This window comes from Argiope bruennichi, chromosome 3 (genome assembly GCF_947563725.1).
Source record: "Argiope bruennichi chromosome 3, qqArgBrue1.1, whole genome shotgun sequence".
NCBI lineage: Eukaryota > Metazoa > Arthropoda > Arachnida > Araneae > Araneidae > Argiope > Argiope bruennichi.
The window spans coordinates 139909880-139934392 of NC_079153.1; the positions used below are offsets into that span (position 1 = coordinate 139909880).

General features: G+C 30.3%; 1 protein-coding gene across 1 annotated transcript; it reads left to right on the forward strand.

The window, feature by feature from the left end:
- Positions 1-2289: 2289 nt before the first annotated feature.
- Positions 2290-20176, forward strand: LOC129963885 (uncharacterized). Its single transcript, XM_056078469.1, has 4 exons — positions 2290-2351; positions 12856-13116; positions 16523-16742; positions 20035-20176. Exons 2-4 carry the CDS (start codon positions 13009-13011, stop codon positions 20169-20171), a joined length of 465 nt encoding a protein of 154 aa, XP_055934444.1. The 5' UTR covers positions 2290-2351; positions 12856-13008; the 3' UTR covers positions 20172-20176.
- The last annotated feature ends 4337 nt before the right edge of the window (positions 20177-24513 follow it).

Consider the following 24513-nt stretch of genomic DNA (forward strand, 5'->3'; position numbering starts at 1 on the left):
CTTCCGAATCGTCTGCGGCTCAGTCGCCTGCCTTTTTCTATGGGCAGATAATTGCGCAGAACTTTTTTGAGGTCAGGGCTTGCTTTCTTTTCGATTTCTTTGCATGGTTTTGGAGCAGCTCTCATGAATCTATATAATTTTTCCTGCTTTAAATATTCGTTTACATGTTTTCAATATCAAAATTCATTTGCACCAAAAGTTGAAAAGAAATTTTGATGGATTTGTTAATAAGTAAGTGTTAATTCGTGAAGTAAGTATTAATTCGCGCACTAACTGGAAAAACATCCTTTTTAAGTAGCAGTTTTGTAATAAAGGATATACAATTTGTAACGTTTTATAATTTTTTTATTTATGGTTTTAAATAGAAATCTTATAAAACAACAGAACTCTTTCATTCTTAAGAAGGCATTTAATTAACTACTGTAATAATAAAGACGAATGTGCATCTTGGTGCTCTGCAGGCCAAACCATTTGACCTGTAAATACCAAATTTGGCCCATGTGTACTTTGGAATTCAGAAATGGACACCTTGGTTCGAGTTTTTTTTTTTAAATTTTAATCAGAATTTTAATTTATTAAAAATGAAACTGGATTTTGGTAGTTTCTCGTGATGACTTTGAAAAATATTATCCTAAAAAAGTAAATTTCCACCGTTTTAGAATTTAAAAATTATATTTTCCTTGAAATCAATTTAATAGTCGTGAGGATTTCGCAATTTTTCTTCTTCTTTCTTTTTATTTATCAAATGTGTTTTTTTTTTGTCTAATTTCCGACAGTAAATTGCATTACTGCTCAGAAGTTCGAACCGTTTTAATTGTATCCTTAACTATCTGATCAGGTAATTATTTTCCATTATTGAATGCTAAAGAACGAGGCTTCTGTTTGATACCCTTGAAATTTACGAAACGTACGAAAATGAAATGACAATATTGCGAAATTCAAGCGATAGATGAACCACACCCATTTCCATTCTTAGTAGTGCCATGATGTCAGGGGAGGGATCTCTATTAGATAGATTCATGCACACAAGGGGCAATTGGAATATTAGGACTTCAGCGTTTAAAAATTTGGCGGGCATAAAGTTCTTTTTACACGTTTTGAAAATTTTAAATATGACCAATATTTCCAGCGAAGCAGGTCAAAGGCGAATCGTTTTCAATAAAAAGAAAGGATCACTCTACTGCGACTAAATTTGAGTGAGTTATGAAAATTTAAATATTGAATTCTGAAAAAATTTTTATATATAATATATCAAGAATATCTATTATTATTATGTAAAGAAATATAACTATTTTAGAAAAACATTGATTTTTCTAAAATTGTAAAATTTAAAATTTCATAAGCAGAAATTAGAAATGTTTTTTTTTCTTTATTGTTTAAAGGTTTAAGTCACAAGAAATTTTCGCAGCATATGATTCCTCAGGACCAAAGGACAGTATAAAATTTAAACTTCATAATTTTTGTAAGTATATTTATTGGCAGAAACAAAATAAAATATAATTATTTATTTTATTTAAATCCTTTTGAAAGTAAAACTAAAAAATGAGTTTTATGATAAATCAGAAAAGTTTTTACGAAATAATTCTTTAAAATATTGCATAAATAATAAAAATTATTCTGTAATGTAGTAAGACTGCAATGGCGAACGATTCTATTTATTTACTCATATTTCCAATAAAAGAAAAAAAAGTCTTTGTTTTAAGTCAAGTTTAATTACTTTCATTTCCATTTAAAGAATACATTTTAAGGGAATTGACAGGAAATTAGAAAGGCACATAATATAATGAACTGAATAAATGAAGGCTTTTGTAATAGTATAAGTAAAATAAAAATTTGAAATTTAAAAATATTTTGCTGATGAAACTATTAAGGGATCAAGTTGCATAAAATATTTAGCTGAAAATTTTACCCAGCCTTGAACGAACAAGTTGGTCGCAAAAGGCGGCTAGAATTACATTAATCATAAAAGAAAAAACAAAATTTGTTATTTTAAAATCATTTCTAAGAATAATCACGTTGTTAAAAGAATAGTAATTTTGAGCAAAGGAAAACAGACACTTTAAATTCTGTAGTGGCTTTTCATCAGAATGACACTGAAATGAATTAAAATAGGAATACTAAATAAGTATTTCTAAACATATACTAAAAAATTTACTTATACATATAACATTACGAAAATAGCTTAATACTTTATTTTTATATCGATTTATTCTCTATTTTTTCATATTTATTTATCCTCTATTCTATTCTGTGTAGAAATGGAAAAAATGCTGATTGTTGGAGGTAATGTGATGATTAGGTTCACTCCAAAATGAAAAGACTCGTTTAAATGTGGAAATGAAAAAGAGTTGGTAAGTGCTATGCTAAGAGATTGAAATTTCGTACACCTGCCGATTCTTAATGGCAATACACTACAGTACTTGAATTTTAAATACTACTTAAAATATGAAAGTACAGTAGAGTACTTTAAGATTTTAAGTAAGTATTACTTACTAATTAATTGAATTAAATTTTCAATCTACACTACCTGGTAATGTATATAAACAATAACAGTTCTCAAACTTAGAATCCAGAAAATAATTTAAAAAAATATCTTCAATTTATACATTACTAAAACATCACTAAGTTTAAATAGTTAATCAAAAATTAATCAGTAAATAATAATTATAGCATCGAATTTAGTTTATTGATTTTATTGTTATTTTAACCTGAGTCTCAAGCGAATCACTTTCTAAAGAAAATTCTTTGATAACGTACAATTACTTTTATGTAAATATTTTTTTTTCAGATTAGAATAATATATTATTTTGTAACTTGTAAATGCAACTGAAATCGTCGATGGCGAAACGAGATTCATGAAATTAAGAATATCATTAAAATTTTCTTGATTCACTCTGTTTTTCCTGCATCTTAAGTTTAGGTATCATCTTTATTACATCTTGTAATCATAATTAAATTTAAAAGATTTATATAAACAGAACATAGATAATTTCATGTTCAGTTATTTTTATTCTATAAATATCTCTCCGTATTGAAGCCTTTCGTGATGAGAAGAAATCACTGCTGCTTTTTGATATTTCTGGCCATCTTTGGCAGGCAGTTGGCTCAACAGGAATATTCATTGCGTTTCATTTCATTCATCAAGGGAATAAAATTGATTTTTCCTATTCATTCTTCGGGAAATTTCATTTCATTCATTCCATCATGCATAACTTAATTGCCCATAACAAAATATTTTTAAAGATCGAATTGTGGCAGGTATCATTGTCGCCTTATTTTAATGGTCACTCGCCCATTCTGCCTGCTTATTGTGAGTACGAATCAACTCAATGGAGTCAAGTTAAAAGACATGGTGCTATTAAAATCATAATTATGCAGTTTCATTTCTCTTCTAACATTCGTGATGCAGTTCCTTATTTATCATATAAACTACACAGATATTAAATACAATCTTTCTTCCCTTGCACTTTACAATGGGAGAAAATTATGCAAAGAAATAAATATCTGAAACAATGAAAACCGGTTGACTTTCATTGCATGAACGCATATTTTATTTCAATGCGAGAAAATTATGCAATGAAATATCTGAAACAATGAAAACCGGTTGACTTTCACTGCATGAATGAAATACGTTGTTCGAAAAATTATGCAAAAATATAATTATAAAAAACTTAAAATTCAGAAAAAAATTGCAGGACATTAAATTAGTATTAGAAAAAAAAATAAATGATGTAGAAATCCATTTTTTCCTACAATATTTTTGGGAATTATAACCGAAAAAATATCAAAATTTATTCTCTTTATTTTTAATTAATTAAGATTCAAATTAAAAAGTAAAAAAAAAAAATATTCCCAGATGAATTCTCCTTCGCTCTTCTAGGTCAAATAATTTGTACTGTACAGAATCAAAATGCCCTCCTTCTCCTGCATTATTAGTAAAAATATTATTCAACAATATTTTATTAACACTATTTATTATCAGTTTTGAAGACACATTATTCAAGTGTAAGAATATATTGCAATTATTGCTGACCAAATTTTATTGTTTATTTAATAATTATTTGAAAGTATGGGCAACAATGCTCGTCCACAAAATGTTAAAATGCCATTCTATTTCGGAAATTGTAATCGCTCTGGCATCGATATTCATGAAGCTGAAAGTGTATTTTTGTTGCTTTTTCATTTTTTTGCCGCTATTTTTTTTAATTAGCCTCAACATCAGTATTAGTAAGTAACATAAATTGTTCTATTTCTAAAGGAATAAATTTAGTTTATGCAGATGCATTTATTCAAGACTGAAAATGAATGGTTCTATATTAAATAATTTTTATTCTTTTTTAATAATTCAGCTGTAAACCTAAAATAGTATTTTTAGGTTTTAATCAATATTCAAAAATTATGCAGTGAAGATAGGTAACTTCCATTTTCTTCACAGATATAGTGCCTCTTCATAAAATTTCGCACCACACAAACCAGAATTCTGTTATTTTTATGCGACTTGCATCTGGCAAAACCAAGTAATTAATGCAAATTGTAACTTCATGTATCATTTGTGGTATGCTCAGTTATAATTTTCTATTGCCATGTATTTTATTTAATACCTTAATGATTCAGGAGGAGATGATTTCACTCCTGAAACATAACGCAGCCATGTAACTTACGAATTTTATAGAACTAATCTTGACTTTATTGAGAAAATTCTATATATAATGAAAAAAATTTGGGCCAGGTAATTTTTTTAACATGGCTATAATGTCTGTCGCAATTTGATGCTTAAAAATATTTTATTGAAGAAAAAATGAAAATCAAATCATGTATTAGTGTGCTTTAACTGAAAATAAACACAGTTAATGTTTTATACGGCCTAATGTAGAAGATGAAGTATTTTATGCATTTATTGCATTGTTGTTAATCGACTTAAAAGTAAATAATAGACATTAACAAAACAAATGCTAATTTAGTTCTTCTGACAAATGTTGGTGTTTACTTTCCTTTTCTTTTTTTACAGACTCTCTTTTTTATTTAATATTTTAATTTCACTGATAAAGTTCTTGCTCAGTGCCTGATGGTACGATTTCAGATTCAGATTGGAGGGATCGAGGTTCGGAAGCCGATTACGTTGAAGAACCCCTGTGGTGACAATTCTGCTGCTAACTGTGTCGGAATGAAATATTTTACCATTGGTGTGCCATTAAACTTTGGAAAGCGGGTTAGTGTTCAGCAGCAGCTTAAATGTTTTCTGATCACGACTGAAATTGGGTAGTCCATAAATGATCTTAGTATTTCTTTCAAATAGAACCCAGACTATCATCTGAATGAACTCTTTAAGCTGTTGAGATTGAATGGCAGAAACAAGGTCGCTTAAATAAGTCGCACTGCATAATTAGAGGTAATTAACCTATGTCAGCAGGGTAGTGAGTTGTTTGAGAACAATAGACTGCTGCTTTTCAACCATTTCGATCTTTCCGCTTTAGAAACATCTTCCCATTATGAACTTTTAAAGACTAAATTTATAGAACTTAGAAAAAGGGAAAATAAATGCCTATGTATCTATCATTGCTTTTTGCAGTTATTATGCAATATCTTGCATATATATATATGCAATAAATTACAGTTTGATGTATTAAAATTGCTGAAGAAATACCTGAAGTAAAGAAGGTCATTTAAAGCTAATTTATAAATCCTTAAAAAGAAAAGGAGCTTTTGAAATCATACGAGCTTTTCCTTTCTTAAAATTTATAGAAACATATATATATATATAAATTGAATTATTATAAACATTGAATATATATATATATTTTAGAATTAATACTTCCAATGTTTCTCAGTACAAAATAACTTGTAGTAAATCAAATTCAATTGAATGAAATAAAACGGAATGACAGTGTACTTAATTTCTGCTTTCATTTTTAAAAACTGTTATGGCTTTTTTACGCTATAAATGGCTATATAATATGCTATAAAAGTGTTATATAAACGAATTTTTCCATATCTCATAAACTCAAACTGAATTGAACAGCGTCAAAGCCTCTTAAGCTATAGACAAAAATATGAAACGAAATTAGATTGCAATAATATTGGTTAAAGGAGGCTCAAATTTCCTAGTGTCAATTTCTTTTGTCTGGTTTTAATATTTAAAGAAAATAATTCAGAGCTAAAAATCGTTAAATATTATATCAAATTGATTTTTTAAGCTCTTTCATTTATTAGTACTTAAATTTCGCTTTTATTTTGGAGTCTCGATAAAACAGTCTTAATAAATCAGAAGCTAGAAATAATCCTACCTTAGCTAATTAAAATTTTCAATTTTATATTGTGTATGGCAAGACTTCAGTGCAAAATCCTATTGATAAATTTAGAAATTATGAAAGCAGTGTGTGTCAACTTCAGCTTCTTTGATACAAGTAAATTGGTTCAAAATATCATCTTTATTTAAATTTTTCTTTTTCTTTAAAATGTTTTTGAGAAACATTTATATTAAAATTTCTTTTTTGATTTATGGTTGGTTAGCATTTCTTTATTCCTTATGACTCAGTACCAGGGATTCAGACTTAAGGAGGGCCTAAAATAACACGCCAATTCTGATCGGAGATGCTTGCTAGACAGGGTGGATGACAATTCAAGTGCGCGGGCTCCCGGCTAAGAGAAATTCTTTATTTCAACATTTCCTAGCAAGGCTCGGTGATCATAGCCAATGACGTCACAGCTATCTACATTGAATAGAGCGTGAACATTAACAAATAACGTAGCAGTGACATGAAATTTGACGTCAGCAGATCCAAAAGGCATAGTTCGCGTGAAAGTTGTTCTTTTATAGTTGACTCAAAACGCACTATATACTTTCTAAGCCGAAAAGTAAAAATTTTTAAATTATTTTTCACTTTTTAGTTTTAATTTATAATTCATTACTCTTAATAGTGTATATACTCAAAACTTTTTAAAAATTCTATATTAAGCAATGGTTTTTATATGAAACCAGAATTTAAATAAATTATTCAATAATTAAGTTTTGAAAAATGTATTATAATCGGATATAACAGTACAAAATTTTAAGACTCCTCAACGTACGGATATAAGCAGAAAATTGATAGCAAAATTCTCTTTTTGCGAATGAGAAGCAAGTCAAATGAAATCAAAATGTAAAATTATGTCTTATGAACTAGAGCTCAAGGGTTATGGTCATTGAAATGTACTGAATCATTCAAAGCCCCTTTTTATACACATAGTGAAAAAATTCGAAAAAATTTTAAATCTCTTAAATTTTTAAAAACTCTTAGGCGATTATCTTAAATTTCCAGAAATTAAATAAGCATAAATGAAAATGGATCAGCTAATTTTAATGACGAGAATTACTAGAAAACTACTTATTATTCTTAAAACTTCTTTAAAAAGCAGTTTTCGGATTTTCACATGATCTGCCTTATTAACGCAGCATTCTTAAAGACACAACCAAATTTTGGATTAGCTAATTGCGGCTAATTGATTTATGAGAGACGCCACTGAAAAATAATTAGAATTCATTTCTAATTAAAAAGTGGTTTATTTTACATCATCACCTCAAATAATAAGGAAAATATATTTATGTCTGCTAGCCGAGAGGTAGATTTCTTATGGTCAGACACATAAAGAAAAGAAGAGTCCATTCTCTCCACCGTTTCCTCGTCTGATTTTACAAGGGCTGAAGCAATGATTGTGAAAAGGTGTGGAAGAAAAGGCACACGAAGGAATGCCAGGTGCAAAAACAAAAATGTTTCGGATTGAAAACTATTTTTATAACTTTAACACCTAAGCAATTAACGCAGTAAAAGAATTATCTTTATTTAAAAGTTGTTATCTGTGATAACATAATAATTGTGTAATCTCTCTATGTTTAATAGTTTGGAAATAATGGGGAAACGGAAGTTTCAAACCTTTGTTATTTCCACCGCCTTTGATCTGGAAGAGACATTGAGGAATCGACCCTAGAGTTTCATCTTCTTTACCATCTATGTTCTCTAACGATTGAAATTTAATTTTTTTTTAATTTTTGAGTCTATAAAATAACATGGACAAAGCTTTATACGCATTTATATTAATTTTAAAACAAAGAGCTTATTTTGCTTTCTTGAGACCCTTAACGGAAAAGAAAGGCCTTTCCTTTTGAAAATCATGCCCTTTCCCGAAGTCATGCTTTAAGAACCGTTGCAAGAAGGAGTATTCCTAAAATGTTGTTTCCATTTTGTTTTGATCTTATAAATAATTTTTTTAGGATTTATGGAATTGCCCGTAGATATTGACACTTTCAATGGAATGGATGGCCAAGAATCGGTACCATCCGAGGCGTCCTCTTTGTTTGAGCGCATTCATCAAAAACTGAAGAGAGTTCGAAATTTGGATCTCAGTCGATTAAAACGCGAAAAAAATTGCCGATTTTACTGCCGACCAGCTGTTGAAAATCGCAATGCGAGAGTCGGAAGCAGCTTAAAGGATATTCAACCCTCCGTGCGAATTATGATCAACCACTGCCTGAGATGTCTGAGGAGAAAAGGTTACATGAACAAGATAATGGAATACAAACTTCTAGAAAAAGAATCGGTATATATTTTTGAATTTATTTAAAAGTGAAATCGATTTGTGAGTAAATAGAAAACTTCCTTTAAATAAATAGCTCCGCGCATTCTTTTTGGCATTGACAAAACAAGAAATTTCGTTACCTGAAGAATAAAGATCGTACTGTCAGCTTCGAAGTTTCTTGCAATTGTTGTAGTCGAAATTGACGATCAAGCTGTTCCCAAATGTGCTCAATGGAGTTCGCATTTGGAGGTCGTGGTGACGAATACAATTGCTTCTATGCTTTGTGCAAGAGCAGTTCCTTTATGACCTTGACAGTATGCTGCGCATCATTATGTTGTGGGAAGACCCAGCGACTTCAGAATCCGAAATTGAGAACGGATGAGGGTGGATTGCACTGCAATATTTTTAAATATCCAAATCGATCCATGTATCATCAATGAACAATAAATTACTAATCCCAGCAGCTGCCATTGAGCCCCAAACCTTATCACCATTGCATATTTAACAATTGATATCAAATTTTCTAGCTTCATTATTGTTTTTTTTTTTATCAACTTGTTCAATGTCCATTACAGTAAAAAACATTGAACTTATTCCCGTCAGTGAAGAACACTGTTTTTCAAAGACTCATATCCCTTATGAATATATTTAAAGGCAAAACCTATTCTTTCTTGTTGTTGGTTTGCAGATGAAAGCTGTTTGATGGTTTCATTATGGAACTTTGCCAGTGAAGTTTGGCAATCAAAGAGTTCTACTAACAGTTTCTAATCATTTGATGTTGCAATATGCAGGGTATTAATTTTCAATTTTTTTCACTTTTCTTTCTATAATTCTTGCATCCTCGTCAACACGCTTCCTTGGACAATCACATTTATATTTGTTGAGCACATTTCCACGTAAATAAATTATTTCTAAGTATAGTTGGCACGGTTGGAAAGTCTTTTTTTACAATAATTTTGGCAATGCCGCCATAAGATCTAATTTTTTTTTTAATTTACGATCAAATTACTCAATTTTTAGGATATGTCTTTCCTCAGAATCCTCTTTCATGTAATATTCATTTATTTAGTCAGACTATCTGGGGAGATGACGATTGGCGTGACTAAACTTCAAGTGCTTCCTAAAAATAAAGAGCGATTACCAAAGAGCTCAAATGCAAACTTTGTATATAGCCTCGGAAGTGCATGCAGGCTTTTCTGATATGCTGACTGCAATAAATACGCATATTTTTTCTACTAACTAGCTATTTTAAGGGGTTTTTTTTGTAATTAGGAAACATATTTTTTTCTGGATAGAGTAGAAGATCTATGTGCTTTTTTCCTTGTAAATTTCAGTAATTATAATAAAAACTCCATTTAGACGGGTGTATGTAGATTTTTATGGCTAACTGTATACCTTTTTCAATGATATTAATTTAACTGCCAAATAGTTTTATGTTGACTTTAATAAATTTTGAAAAATATATCGGGCAAGAGTATTTTAATTATTTTATTAAAATTAAAATCATTGTTACTACAAATATTTCATCTTGAGTTTTTCTTCCGTTTTTTGGTAAGAAGATGGGAAGATTTGACCTATTTTTTTCATATAGAATAGATTACAAGAATTAACTTCAAACGTAAGAAATGAAGAGGGGTATAGGGGCAGTCTTAGAGTGTTTCTAGACATTGCAATTAGGGATTGCAATACCGGACCAAAATTTCAATACCGGTATTCGGTATTTTTTAGATCTTAATACCGGGATACCGGTTTTAATACCGGTATTAGAAATTTTAGAAAAAGAAAGAAAACACAGGTGTTTCTTAGTTTTCTTTGCCAGTTTTATAAGAGAGTGTAAATATCACAAAAAATAACATGTAACATAAATTATAACAGTATATAAAGAATCACAAAAAAGTAAAGGAACAATTTATTTATTTAAATTAAAAAATAAGTGTAAATATCACTATTCAGTCTGTGGTACTATTACAAATTTTTGAAATGTGATCTAAAAAAACATAATGCACCAATTGAACTGTCTTTAAGCCTGAAAAGTAATTTTGTGTGAAAATTACCAGCTGTCGAAAACGCTCTTTCGGCATCTACGCTAGTTGGTGATACTGTTAGCAATGCGCGATATACTTTTACCAAGTATTTATCTCTAAATCCCTCATCTTCAAATAAATCAATTTCTCGTCGGATGGTTTTGGATATAGCTGATTTCTGTATTAAATTTTGGTTCGTTGATTTTTTTTTTTATTTATTTATCTCTAATTCTAATTTTTGTTCAAGATACAATTCCTTTTCACTATCGACATTAGTGTCATCATAATCTTCGATAACTGAACCGAATTCTTCTGAATGTAGATAGGTTTGTAGGTAAAAAAATTTTAAGAAAATTTACTATAAACTTAATCAGATTTGAATTAATTCTTTATTTTTTTTTCATTTTTATTTTTAAAATCGTTATAATTATGTAAATACCGTAAGACATTTTCTATTTCAGTATGCCTTTCTTCTGTGCGATTTTTCAATGTCATATATAATTTTTCAGATAGTGATGTGTGCTGTTCTTTCATGACTGCAATATGAGATTTATTATTGCATTAGCTGTTAATAAATTAAAATCTCTCCGACATAATGCCTCTATAGTCAGTTTTATTGGAAGTAGAGCTGATATAGTTCTGGCTATTAAGTCGAATTCACTATCTGAAAAATTAATTTACAGGTTTAAGTCGATTATTGCTTTTTGGACTGGATTTCTAAATTTCACAAATCGTTCCATCATTAGGAGTAAACTGTTCCAACGTGTTTTAGAATCTATTATTAACATATATTCTGTTTTATTTTCAGTTAGTATATATATTTTTGCAATATGGCATTTTTTGTAGGGGAAAGTTTAAATATCTTAACAATTTTTCGAACTTTATAAATTATAGGAAGCAATTCTTGATGGATTAATATTTCATCCTCATTAGCAATATCTTCTTCAACAATTACACTGTCATTATCTTCAGTGTTAATATCACTCTCACTTTTACTCTTTTCAATGTCGGAATCCGAAGTTTCTACATCCACAGTATTTGGATTCTTCTGTTCTTTAGTTTTTTTGGTACAATACATCTATTACTCCTAATTGAATTCCATGAGCATAGCACAATTGCTGATTTGCACCAATCAACTTTCCAACTTTTTTCATAACTGTTGCTCCATTAGTTGTTATGGATACAATATCTTATATCAGGGATAATCCATGTTTCTATAATTTAGATTCAAGCAATTAATTAAGCCATTAATTAGCTCATTAATTTCGCACATTAGGAGACATAAAAACAAAAACGTATTCTATTTTGCTGCGTTAGCGATCCCGGAACATATAGTGGAGACAATTTAAAAAATTTCTAGTAAATACCGAAAAACCGGTATTTAAACTTGTGAATACCGGTATTACGAAATTGTAAAATAGCTCAAAATACCGGTATTCGGTATTCCGGTATACCGGTATTGCAATCCCTAATTGCAATATAATTAGGTGTATAAAAATAAATTATTGCTGTTTGTTCTTAAAACGTTTTTTGTACTGAATGAATATTTTTATTAAATTTGTTGGCAAGCATTCTCTAAAATCTTACAACAATTATTAAACGCATAACAAAAAGCTTCCAGTATCAAATAATTCCATTTATGAAATTTTCATATTTTTTAAGCAATTTTCAATTTAGACGACAAGTTAGCTGCTGTTTAAAATCAAAGCTTCATTTCAGGAGGATGACAAACAGAGGAATGCACAACTCAGTCAAAAGAACAGATTTATAAAATAGTACAAATTCCATGTCTGTCAAAATTTGAAATTTAAGAATATTTTGCAGAGAAACGATTAAGACTAATTTACGAAAAAAAAAAAAAAAGAATATTTGCTCGAAACTTTTAGAAAGCGATAATCTTGGTCAAATAACTCGTCACCAGAGGCGTACTTTTCTATTTTGTTCGGTGCTGCGGTCGTCAAAATGTGCAAAAGAGTGATGAGTGCAGAAAGACTCACGAAATAATAAATACTCCGTAGCGAGAATACAGCGCATTACTGGATTTATGGCACTTAGAGACTTTTAAGACAAATTTAATTTTTTTTAAGTTTCATACTGTAGGAATAATATATGCGATTTCTGTCATTTCAGTATAACTGCATTGGGATTATTTCTGATGTAAGAATGTCTTGCACTGCTATGGAACTCGTGTGATAATGGCTAGAACTGACAGGATGTAGTAAGTTTTGTGAAATCTGATACCGTCACATGAATGATCCTTCTGCCGTTCTATGTTTAGGTGGCCACTCCTTCTTTACAAACAACGTCTCCGCAAAAGAAGCAGTCAAAAACGGCACATCAATCACTTCCCTATCATAACGTGTTCGGCGGATGGATCTCTTTCCAGAAAGATCGAGAACGCTATTCGAGTCCCGGCAAAGAGTCTGGCAAGATGCAAGGATTCAGAAAATTATTAAGTGATACCCAAAGCAACAGAAAAAATGTAGTGACAAAGCGAGCAATAATTATTGGGGATCGTTTAGATGAAGATTATATAAATGTAAGTAATGATTGTTTCGCTTTATTTTTCATATATGTAAACCATTATTCGTAAGTAATAGGGATTCTTGACAAAGAAAAATGTCCATCTGTATCAATTTACGATTTGATTTGAGTTATCTGAGGAAGTAGCGGATTTGCGCACACCCAAAATTTTTCAAAATAATTTCCAATAAATTTAGTAGTAAAAAACTCAAAATGAATGCTGTCATAAAAAAATAAAAAATGCTGCTGAAACGAAATCTCAGCCAGTTTCATTTATTTATTTGAAATCATCCCACAACCTTTTTTTAAATGATTGAATCTAATACTCACCTAGAAATGGCACTCGATAATTTATAGAGAACAATCTTTTTTTTTTTTCTTTTGTGAATGTTCTCTTTTGCATATTCCATGGGAAGTAATCATGCATAACTGCGATACGTTCACTTTTGCAAACAGTGGGGTAAGCAGTAGCGAGTATGAAGAAGCGGGGCACGCAGGTCGATCATTGTTTGCATGGGAAGACGAGAGAGGGGGTGGGATCGCCAGACAAGTTAGAGGTTTCTCTATTTTGTGGAGGGTAGAGAAATGGCGTACTCAGAAGCGATATTCGATGATAAATTCTATGGGAAATAATGGTACCGATTATGAATGCTTTGCAACTGATTTTAGTGTCCGTATTCTTAAGCGTGGCGAATACATAACTTTATTTCAGAAAAACAAACTATTGAATCCAAAAATAAAACGGATTACATGTCTACTGTATAGTCTTAAGACATCAAAAAAAAATGTTTTTTGAAAATGCGTCATTTTTTTTCTTTCTATTTTTTTAAAAAAAATGCTTCTAGTGTCTAAAGTGGTCTGAAACAACTTTGAATTTATTTATGACCATACTTTTCTTATTGAACGACTAGATTAAGACATAACAACACTGAAAGTAATATAACATAGTTTTTTTTAATGTATTTTTAGGAATACATCTTAAATAAAGAGCCCGTGTAAAAAAATTAAATTCACAAAGATTTTAAGAGCATTTTGCACAAAATTAATTCTCTTTCTCTATTTTTTTTACTCTTTGCTTATCTCTTTTTTATAAGATGGTTATTTCATATCGTTCATTTTAATACATAAAGGGCAATCTCCTGGGGAATCTCTTATATAAAGACTTCCACGGATTGAACGTTGGAATATCATTATCTTCTTCACCTTAACTAATGTCGTTAGTTGACACATGTGCCATTTCTTCATCACCTTCTGAAAAGAAAGAAATTGTCTTCCAATTTTTTCTGCAAAAATGGATGGACTTGCAGGTGATAGCGCTTTTCTTCTCCCATTATTTCTTTTCCATTTCTCTATCAAAATAGTTTCAAAGGGCTGCTTCTTAAAAAAAAAACCCCATTAGTTTGGTTATATTAACGCCCCATTTTAAAACATCACGATGGTAACTTTGGGACGAACCTTGCAATTTTGAATCAGGGCCAGATGACAGGGTCGATGCCTGAGATGGCACCTCCTTCTCCGTATTTTCTCAGTACACCAGTGGGAGGACGTTTGTCCCGAAATATTTAGTGTACATCAGACCAGCTTACACGACGGCTCATCAATGGAATCCAGCCCAGAACCTGAAACCCTCCGATTCCGAAGCCTTGACCTTACCACCACACCACATCGGCCTACAAACTGATAGCATTGTCTTCAATGCTTAATGTGTATGGAAATGCAATGCTGAATTCAGATGAATGTCTTTTGGATGTATTAGAAGTGTTGAATTGTAATATGAATGCAGAGGAGAAATTTGGTTTCACAAAACTGTTTATTTGCTACTTTTATATTTGTAAAAAAGTATGAGGGTTGAAAGACAAATTTAGGTGTTAGCCTAGCTGCGCACATTGCTGGAATTCTAACGTTGGTTTTTTTCCTGTCATTTCTGCCCATTATCGCGCTGTGGCAGCCCGGAAAGGATGAATAGGTTGTCAATCTCTTGAGCGCTGTGAGCTCATGAATATTTTGTCCGGCGACTGAGAGTGATTTAAAGAAGGATGCTACGGGCATATAGAAGGGACAAAATTTCCGAGGGCAAGATCACCCGTGGTATGACTTCAAAGTTATTGTGTGGCTTCAATGTTATATGTGTTCTGACAATATTCTAGGCTTCTCTCAGTTCGAAAAAGGCATTAGAAATGTTTTTCTATCTGTATTATCTGTCCGACTTTTTTTCTTACCACAAATGTTCGCCAAATAACCGCAATATCGTGGAGGAAACATGGGAAGAATGAACAATCAATAGAAATGCTGTCGGGCAGAGTAAGAATAAATCGTAGACTTAAATTTATTACTTCCTTATTTCTCATTCTTTTAATGATAACTCTTTTATTTTCATCATGCCGTGTTTTGGTGCCCCTGTTTCTTTTGGTTCAATATATAATATTTTGAAATGCTAATTAATTTCATACAGAAATTTAAAGTAATAAAATAAAATAATTAAGCATTCACAACGACGTCCAAAAAATCTAAAAAAGTAAACGGAACATTTATTCTTTGATTTTCAGTGAAAAGGGAAAATATAATTAAAGCTTTAAAATTTGAAGAAACGATGAAAACAGTTTAAATTTCGTTGCAATAATGAGAAATGTTCTTAAACGTAAAAATGCCTTAAGGAACTGTCAAATGAAAACAAATTGCTTCATAACAAATTAAAAATAGAATATCATTAAAAATGTGATTTTTTAAAAAATTTTTGAGATGGTGTAAAAATTATTTTTGCATTACAACATATTCGAAAGTTTGCAAAGTTATTGCAAAATTTTGCTTCATTGTTCATCCATTAAAATTTCAAAAAGTTCACATTTCCATCGTGGAATTTATCTTCCCACTCTAATTTGGTAGTTCTATGACTCATAATCTGCCTCAAAGAGCACTGACAGGGATAATTATTTCACTATAAACCTCAGACAACTCGATTGCGCATTGGTCACACCAGATTCCCTCCACTTCATCTTTTAATCGGAGAACAACACCCAGTGTATTGGCGATGCGTCAAATGTCCATATTTGTTCATGTTTCAGTGCTCACCGCTTGCGATATTTTCAAATATACGATCCTTTCTTTCGCAAAATCCCTCGTGTTAATCTTCTTAAATTTTTAAAATCCATAAAACTTTATTCCCTCATTTAAATTCTGTTTATTTTTTGTGAAATTTCGTTGATAACCATTCTTAGTAAAAAATTTTTTTCTCATATTGCTAAAATTTTATTTCCCTGTTTGGCGCAGCATAGTCGATATTTTTGGCTCTTCCGCCGTAAAAAACCAAACCAAACCAAACTTGCAGAGCGGAGATGCACACGGGTTTTTATTAGTAGTAAAGATTTTGAATATAAATTAATACAACTAAAATTCTGATTGAATCATTATACTTCCTGTTTCAGAATTATGAAAACATTCCTGACGGCTTTGGCGGTATAGATTTTGGAAAGTTAGAGGAAAAAATTCGTGACTTGGCTCCAAATATCTTTATCGGAGCCTTTGTATTTTTTGGAGTTCTTTTCATAGTCCTTTTCCCTGTCATCAACTTTATTAACATGTGTATCGATGACTTTAGAGCCAACTGTCATTTATTTGGATACATCCTTTGCTGCCGTGATCCAAGTAAGCTTTTAGTTTCGGCATTGATCAACCCTTTTTATGCACTTAATTGAAAAATCGACAGCCAGATTGCTACTTGGCGCACGCACTTAAATAAAAGAATAATTATAAGTAAAATATAAGAGAATAATTATAAATAAAATAAAACAGAACAATAAAAGAGAATGAACGAGTTATGAATGCACGTTAAAAAATCATAAATAATATATAAATTTATGATTAATGGATTAAATATTTCCGAATTAAAATAGTATCATTACACAATTATTTTTCATATAATATAATTAAAATGATCCGTGTATTTAAAGGATACGCTCGTTCTGTTAAATATACTGCCCACTTGCAAAAGTAAGATCAATCTTTGAAATAGAAAAAACGCCACGATTCATTCAAAATTGACTTCTACGATACTATTTAATTTCATTCTCAGCCTGCCATCTATGATTGCATTTAGCAAGCTCTTATTTGTATTTCATTATAAATTTGCTCAGAAGTTAAAAGGACAATAGATAAAAGTTACTTTTTTTTTAATTATACATAAATATTTTTAACTTCTCTCAGATAAATTAAATTGCAAAATGAAAAGACTATAATGTAATTTTCCGTTCAGAAACGGACACTTCAAAGGCCTTTCGAGCTAAACCTAAACATGCAAAACCTAGAGAAAGGCTTCTCTCAAAGGATTATAATAAAAGTTGAAATTATGGGAAACTTTACAGAAATTTTAACTATTCCGTTACGCTTTAAAAAATTAATATTTACACAAAATAAATGCATTGACTGACAAGGAATGTTCCTGATGAAATCATAACATGTAAGAAATATTTTGACTTTGTCTACAGAAGTTATTTTGGAACTTGTTTAATTTTTTTTTAAGATAGTGTATCGATAATAGTTATTTGTTAAATATGCAGTGTTACCAAGAGCCGAGTCGGTTCTCAGAGCAAGGTGACCACCCACATCCGACACTTCTTCTATCATTCCAACTGCCTCCTTATTAGGACTAGGATAGTAGCAGATGTGCTCGATCTCTTATGCCCCGTTCCGACGACCTATGTGTGTCTGGAGACAGGCACATTTTCTCCTCTCTTGTGGTTTTCCGAGGTTCTTTGATATCTGTTCATTTTACTGGAAATTTGCGGGAAGCTCCTCACCGAAGTCCGCGGGCGGGGGTGGTCCTACAATGGGCAGTTGGCAGATTTACGAACATATCCGTAAAAGGTACAGGCCGTCAGAATGCGCCTTTATGTGGACATAAATAAAAAAGTGTAGTATGCCCTTAAGCATTAAAAAAAATTAAGCATTGTTAACTTTATCATCTTATTCATCCCAGCATGACTTGTTGAAACAATATATCACACGCTAATCAATCCTTTTTAGTACAAGAACGGAACGAAGCTTCCTTAGGAACGTAAATGCCCTTAATTTTTCTTCTTTCGAAAGCAGGGACTAAAAATGTCTTAGAAGAGGCCTTACGTTGATGAAGAAATATCCAAGTTTCAACATTTAGCCATAAGAAGATATTAAATAGTTTTCAATTACTGATTGGCTTAAATTTAGTTCTTAAATTATTTCTTTCTTGTTGGATTAAATTTATTAACCGATAGAGTTTGAATTAAAAATTCAATAAATGATAAAAATGGGGCGGAAAGTTAATAAACTGAAGATAATGAGTTACTTCTTAAAATATTATTTGAAAAAAGAAATGCTCATTAATTTTCTAATACAGAAAGATAAGAATTATAATTTTGATGTTTACAATTCTGAAGCAATCTAATAAGCGAACTTTTAATTTTCAGTTAATCAAATATAATATTTTTTTAAATTTGTTTATTAATGTATTGAAATGGAATACACTCTGAAATCCATTATAATCAAATTTAAATAGATATTATCATATCCATTAAAAATCAAATTTAATTGGATATTAGTCATTAGCCAATTCATTTGTTCTCGAAATACTTGGATTTTATTTTGACAGTATTATTCACATTTCTTTTGTGAATTTGTTTCATAAGATAAGCATAATATTTCAAAAATAATAGAACAATATATAGTAAAAAAAAGGGCTCAAATTGCAAGTAGAATTCTTAAAATTTAAAAATTAGTTTTAGGAAATATTCACTTTGAAATGGTACTTGATATGAGCAGCTTTTTTGACTTTTGTTCTTCTTCTTTCTACCATTTAGATTATATGTATTCCGTAAAAGGCAGAAAAAATCGCACACATTTATTTTAAGATATCTTAGAATATATTTGCGGAAACTAAATGGCAATCATGAACAATTTTTCACAAAATAAAAAAAAGTAAAAAGATTCTTTAATTTTATTTTTAAAAAATTGAAATTCTTTCTTTATCTAATATTGATACTCATTGAAATGTAGCTCTATACAACCTACCCTATTTTTAAAGTACTGACTCTGAGCTTTCTATAGTATAAAAAAGTATAATTTTCAGTAAGTTAAAAATAACCCTGCCATTGAAACATATTCTTGAAATTTTTTATCATCCATTTCATTAAATTTTTAACTCCATTTGTAGCCTCAATCTGATTTAATTTAATATTAAAGCAGTTCTAAAAGTATGATGAAAAATTTTATGAATATAAATTTTGACATTTCCGTAGTTAAAATAATTAACACAGATTTTCTTCTTTTGTCTCAGTTTTTAGCGCGCACCTCTTAAAAGCTGTTTTAAGCTGTCTTCTGCTGCAATTCAATCAAATAATCAAATGAATTGTTTTTATTAAATTTAATACAATGAACATTTTAATATTGTACCTTAATATAGAAATCCTTCGACTGAAGTGAAATAAAAATAAAAGATCCATCTTTAAAGTGCTAATTTCATTAAATTTTTCAAGTTAACTCAATATTGATGAAAATTTGATAAAAAAAATGTTTAATAACTTCGAGAGTGTTTACTTCAAATTTGATATTTTTTACCAATAGTTGATGCAGAAAGGTATTTATATGGCATAGAATGACAAAATAACACTCTGGGAAGTCCAAATTTCAAATCGCAAGATGCCACCCTACTGATTAATCCATCATCTGTAGGGTGGCATCTGGAAAAAGTTAACGGTTTGTTGCTCATGGAGCGGTGTCGTGTTTGCTTTTAAGTGAAGGCTGCGGGAACAGTTTATTTATTCCGGCTACCATATATGGACAAATTCCTGTATTCTGATCGAAGATAATTATTATATTATAATACCAAAAGTATATAAACGAGTATATAAACGAAAGTATATAAATGAAATAACGTATGCTTAATTCCAAATCGTTTTTCTTCTAGAGTATTCCCTTGTGAAAAAAGAGTGCAAGAGAAAAGGTGTTTTCATCCCAAAATATAGGAAATATCAGAAGCTCATGAAAAAATACAAGAAATTGCAGAAATCCGAGGGCCTTGAGAAAATGAAAGTTAAAACTTAGAAAAAATAACATTATTGCTGAAGCAGTTTGATTTAAATCAATATTTAAAAAACATCGATTTGGCAGATACTTGAATTTAAAGAAAAAAAATATTACTTTAAAATATAAAAAAATATTACTTTAAAATTATAAAAACAAAACAAAAAAACTTTGATTTGCTCCTTTCAATAAGAAAATGCTTATAATAAATTAAAACTGGTTTCAATAATAAAAAAAAATGTTATTGCGAAGCGCATAGAGTTTTGACTCATTCTTTAGAGTTAGATATATCGATATAAGTTTATATTTTTTTTATCTCTGAAAGCTTTATTTTGCTGTTTTAGCTCATTTGAAGTGACTTGCAAAAAACTAGAAAGAGTCTTTCTAGAGAAGACCTTGAACTGAATTATTGGCAGTCGATACGAATGGTATAAAAGAAACCACTTCATCTAACATTGAAAAATAATGTAATAATATTTTTTGACCCTCTCATTCAACTCTTTACCTAATTTTTTTATTGGATATCTTTTCAGTTCTTGGATTCACACTGCGTTATAAAGTTAAAAAAATGCGTTTGATGTATTGAGCGAGTTGTTAGGCCAAACTAAATTTCGTTGTTAAATCTTTGAAAGAAAACTTTTTTTTAAGAATACCGCATAAAATTTAATTATTTGTAACTGCTTTCTCTAAGCATTTCATGTTCTCTAATATAATGAAGGGTCGAACTCATAATAAAAATGTAATACATTTTTTAATTGCAATTATTATAATTAAAATATTTTATTTTTATATTTGATTCTAAAAAAAGACAACAGAAAAATTGGCTTTCGTTACTTCTGAGAAAAGAAAACGAAAGACATTTCTTTCTGTTATCGCGTTGTTTACTTTACGCTGCGCAATTTTCACTTCATATTACTTATATGTATATAAAAATATTTTTTAATGTAAAAAATTGAACTTCATGTGAAATAAAAGAAATTTTATTGAATTTTGATCCTCCAAGATATTTCATAAATTATAAAAAAATATTCTGTAGTTCAACAATTTGATCTTCTATACTCCTATTTGTAAAAGCGTATTTTGTTTCAGCAAAAATGTTTTTGTATTGGTTGAAGTTTAATCACTTTCGTTCCAAATTAAAGTTTGAATTTCAGGAAGGGTGATAGAAAATTAGGGAAATGCTTAGTACAAGAACGGTATAAAACTTCTGGAAAGACAGTTTGTTCTACATGGCAATATGCCCTATATGACTATCAAAAATATTTTGCTGGGAAAATTATTAACACCAAATTCTTTAAATGTTTAAGGAAAAGTTTTATCGATCGTTAATCCTATCGAACCAGCTGGTGAAAAATGAGTGGTATTTTATTATTTATTTGTTCTTACTAAGCATCTTTGGAAATTATAGACCAAAGTAAACATGCTTTATACAATCACAAAATTAAAAAAGAATATACCCATTCAATTACGCATACTTTATTTGTTTCTGTTTTGTCTCTGATTTCCATGTTCATTTATATCCACAGGTGGATACATATTGTAGATAAAAATGCATCAGACAATTAAAATATTCCCAGCTGTACAAAGAAACTCTTTAGAAATGGTTCCATGACGAAATTCTGAAATAAACGCATTCAAAAAACGTCATCAAATATCTGGTAAACTCAAGGAAAAAAATCAATCCGAGGCTGAACACATATAGCTTGGCAAGCATGAAACAAATTTCAATGTTCCGGAAGCAATCCAACATCTCGATGAAGTTTCCGTTGCACTGCGCAGCGGGGGGAAAAAATCACAGATGGCTTTCCTTACACCACTCATATCAATAGTGCGTATTTCATTTTAAGAAGAGCGAACTATTTGATCGAACACACGTACGGTTGGTTATTTAAACAAGGACGAAAATAGGAAAATTCTTTGATATTTCCTCTACTTATTATAAAGGCAAAGGAGTATGTGTGTTGGCACTTTACAAAGACCCTTGGACCTCTTTCAAACTTGGCACACAAACACACATAGTTTAATTTGGAACTTTTTTTGAAATTTTAATTCATTTTTCATTTTATTATTATTATACATTAGTTAATCACAAATGATACATGTTTATCAAAAAGTAAGCAAATTTTCAGAGCTTTTTGTCCATAACTTTCAGAATATATGAATCGAAAGTTATTTTTGCATCCCCTTCAGTGTTAGTTATATGTCAAGTTTTGGTTTTTATGAGTGACCCTTTTTTCTTTTCTGTACAATGTAGCACGAAATGGACATGCATACAAAACTGAAAATAAAATTCCAAGCTTTCCTGGGGATTTTCTATGTGTCCACAATGTTATGTAGAGGTGTGTGGGATAATACCTTTATTCATTAGTAGGCGAGAAGGTTTTGGGAGAACCATTCTTGCTATGGTTTCACTTTTTCTCATTTTTCATAGTAATATTTCAAAGATTTTGTTTTGCAAAGAATTTGAAACATTAAATTAAAGATTTTTTAATGCAAAAAATAGTAATCAGATTGTAATTAGGAATAAGGACAAGCATTCCGTACACATGTTTTTTAAGGTATATTTTTTATTGGTATGTCGATAAGGTTGCTATTTCTGGCCTTGGAAACTTTCAATAGCTTCATCATTTGATTTTTGATGAGATATATCGCATAGTGAGACTGGAACATGTCGTTGCATCTCGAGATGAAGGCAAATAGGTGTTGTTGTAATGAAAATTTTATGTAATTTAGATCTTTTTCGCCTAAAGGGGATTTAAGATGATCTAAAAGAGCCCCCTAAAGGTGATCTAAAGATATCAAAAAATAAAGCATCTGCATATTATGTTTTCTCTCTAAACCATTTTTCAATATTTCTATAATTTTTAGAAATATGGAATTTTATATTAACTAGTTATATAACAATTTATAAATATTTTTATTAACTAGTTTTAATATTTTAAAGCAATTTTGTTTATGATAAAAAGAACTATCTTGATGATTTGATCTCAAATTTCAAAAAGCTTGAGCTGTTTGAAAATGAATACAACTCATTTTGAGCTGTTTCTAAGACTAGAGAGATATCAAATATTTCTCATCATAGACACAATCGATCATTCAAATCTATTCTGCCTACACCAAATATTTTTAATTTTATGCGTTAAAAACATCTCAAGTGAATGTAATTCTTGCTTTTGTTTCATTATTATGAGAAACCGATCGGTTATTGGCGCTCTGATCAAGTTCATCGTTTCTCTACAAAGCTAACAAATATATTTTGAGGCGAAAACTTTTATTGCTTTCTCGTATACGAAGTATACGCCAAGGAAAAAATATTACCATCATTAACAAAAAAAAGCAAAAATTTTGTAATAAATTTTAACGATTCAAATGTCCATGAATCCAAGGAATGCATTTTGGAAATGATGCCCCTCAGCAAGGATTCAGCGAGCAACATGCATGAAATTTATTATGCATCGTTTTAGTCAAAATCTGGCTGTCAGTTATCTATCTGTGTTTACTTGAATACGATGATTTAGAATTGCTGCGAGCTAAATATTAAGCACATAGATTTATCACAAAAAATTGTGGATGTACATCATTTTTTTGTCCCAGTTCTTCAAAGGCATTCCCTCTGCCTGAATATTTGCGAGTGCTACAGCTCAAAGAGGCAACGTCTTGGTGAAAAGAAATCTTATTGCCCATCAAATTTCAGGGCCAATCTGAGGGCAGGAAGGCAATACAACTGCACGCTAGGGTTTTCTTCCGCCATATCACGAAGTACAAAATGCGCCATAATGCGTTAGAATACGAGAAAAGCGAGGGGCAAGTATTTGTGCTGGCGATCACTTTTTTGTGAACTGTAATCGGCACAAAATGAAAGTATCATTGCTGAGATGGGAAATTAGCTCTAAAAGGCCAGAGCGAATAAGAAATTTATACAAGAAATGGATAACTTTTCGCATCTGCCATCGAATCAGGTTGAATGGAAGTGTTAAGCAGCTTTATTAAAGTACTTTACTTTCTTGTGTTCCGTCGATGTCATTCACCATAAGGCGATTAATAATACTTCCTTCACAAAGAGAATCGAAAGCTATTACGAATACATTAAAAAAATTGTTAATGTATGCGAACAGTATAAATCAAAAGCGAGAAAGAATTTGAAGCATAAATAATTCGTAAGCAAGACTAATGCCGTTTGCACAGGAGGGATGCAAAGGAAACTGGAATTATTTGATGAGGGGAAAAAATGATTCCCAATACACTTTAGAATTTCAGCCACTAGATGGCTTTGCAGCCAGTTAAGGAGCGTTATGATTTATAGTGCGAGATGTTGGTCCGTATAACTTCAAACGAATGTTGAAATGTGTATCATCCTGAAGTA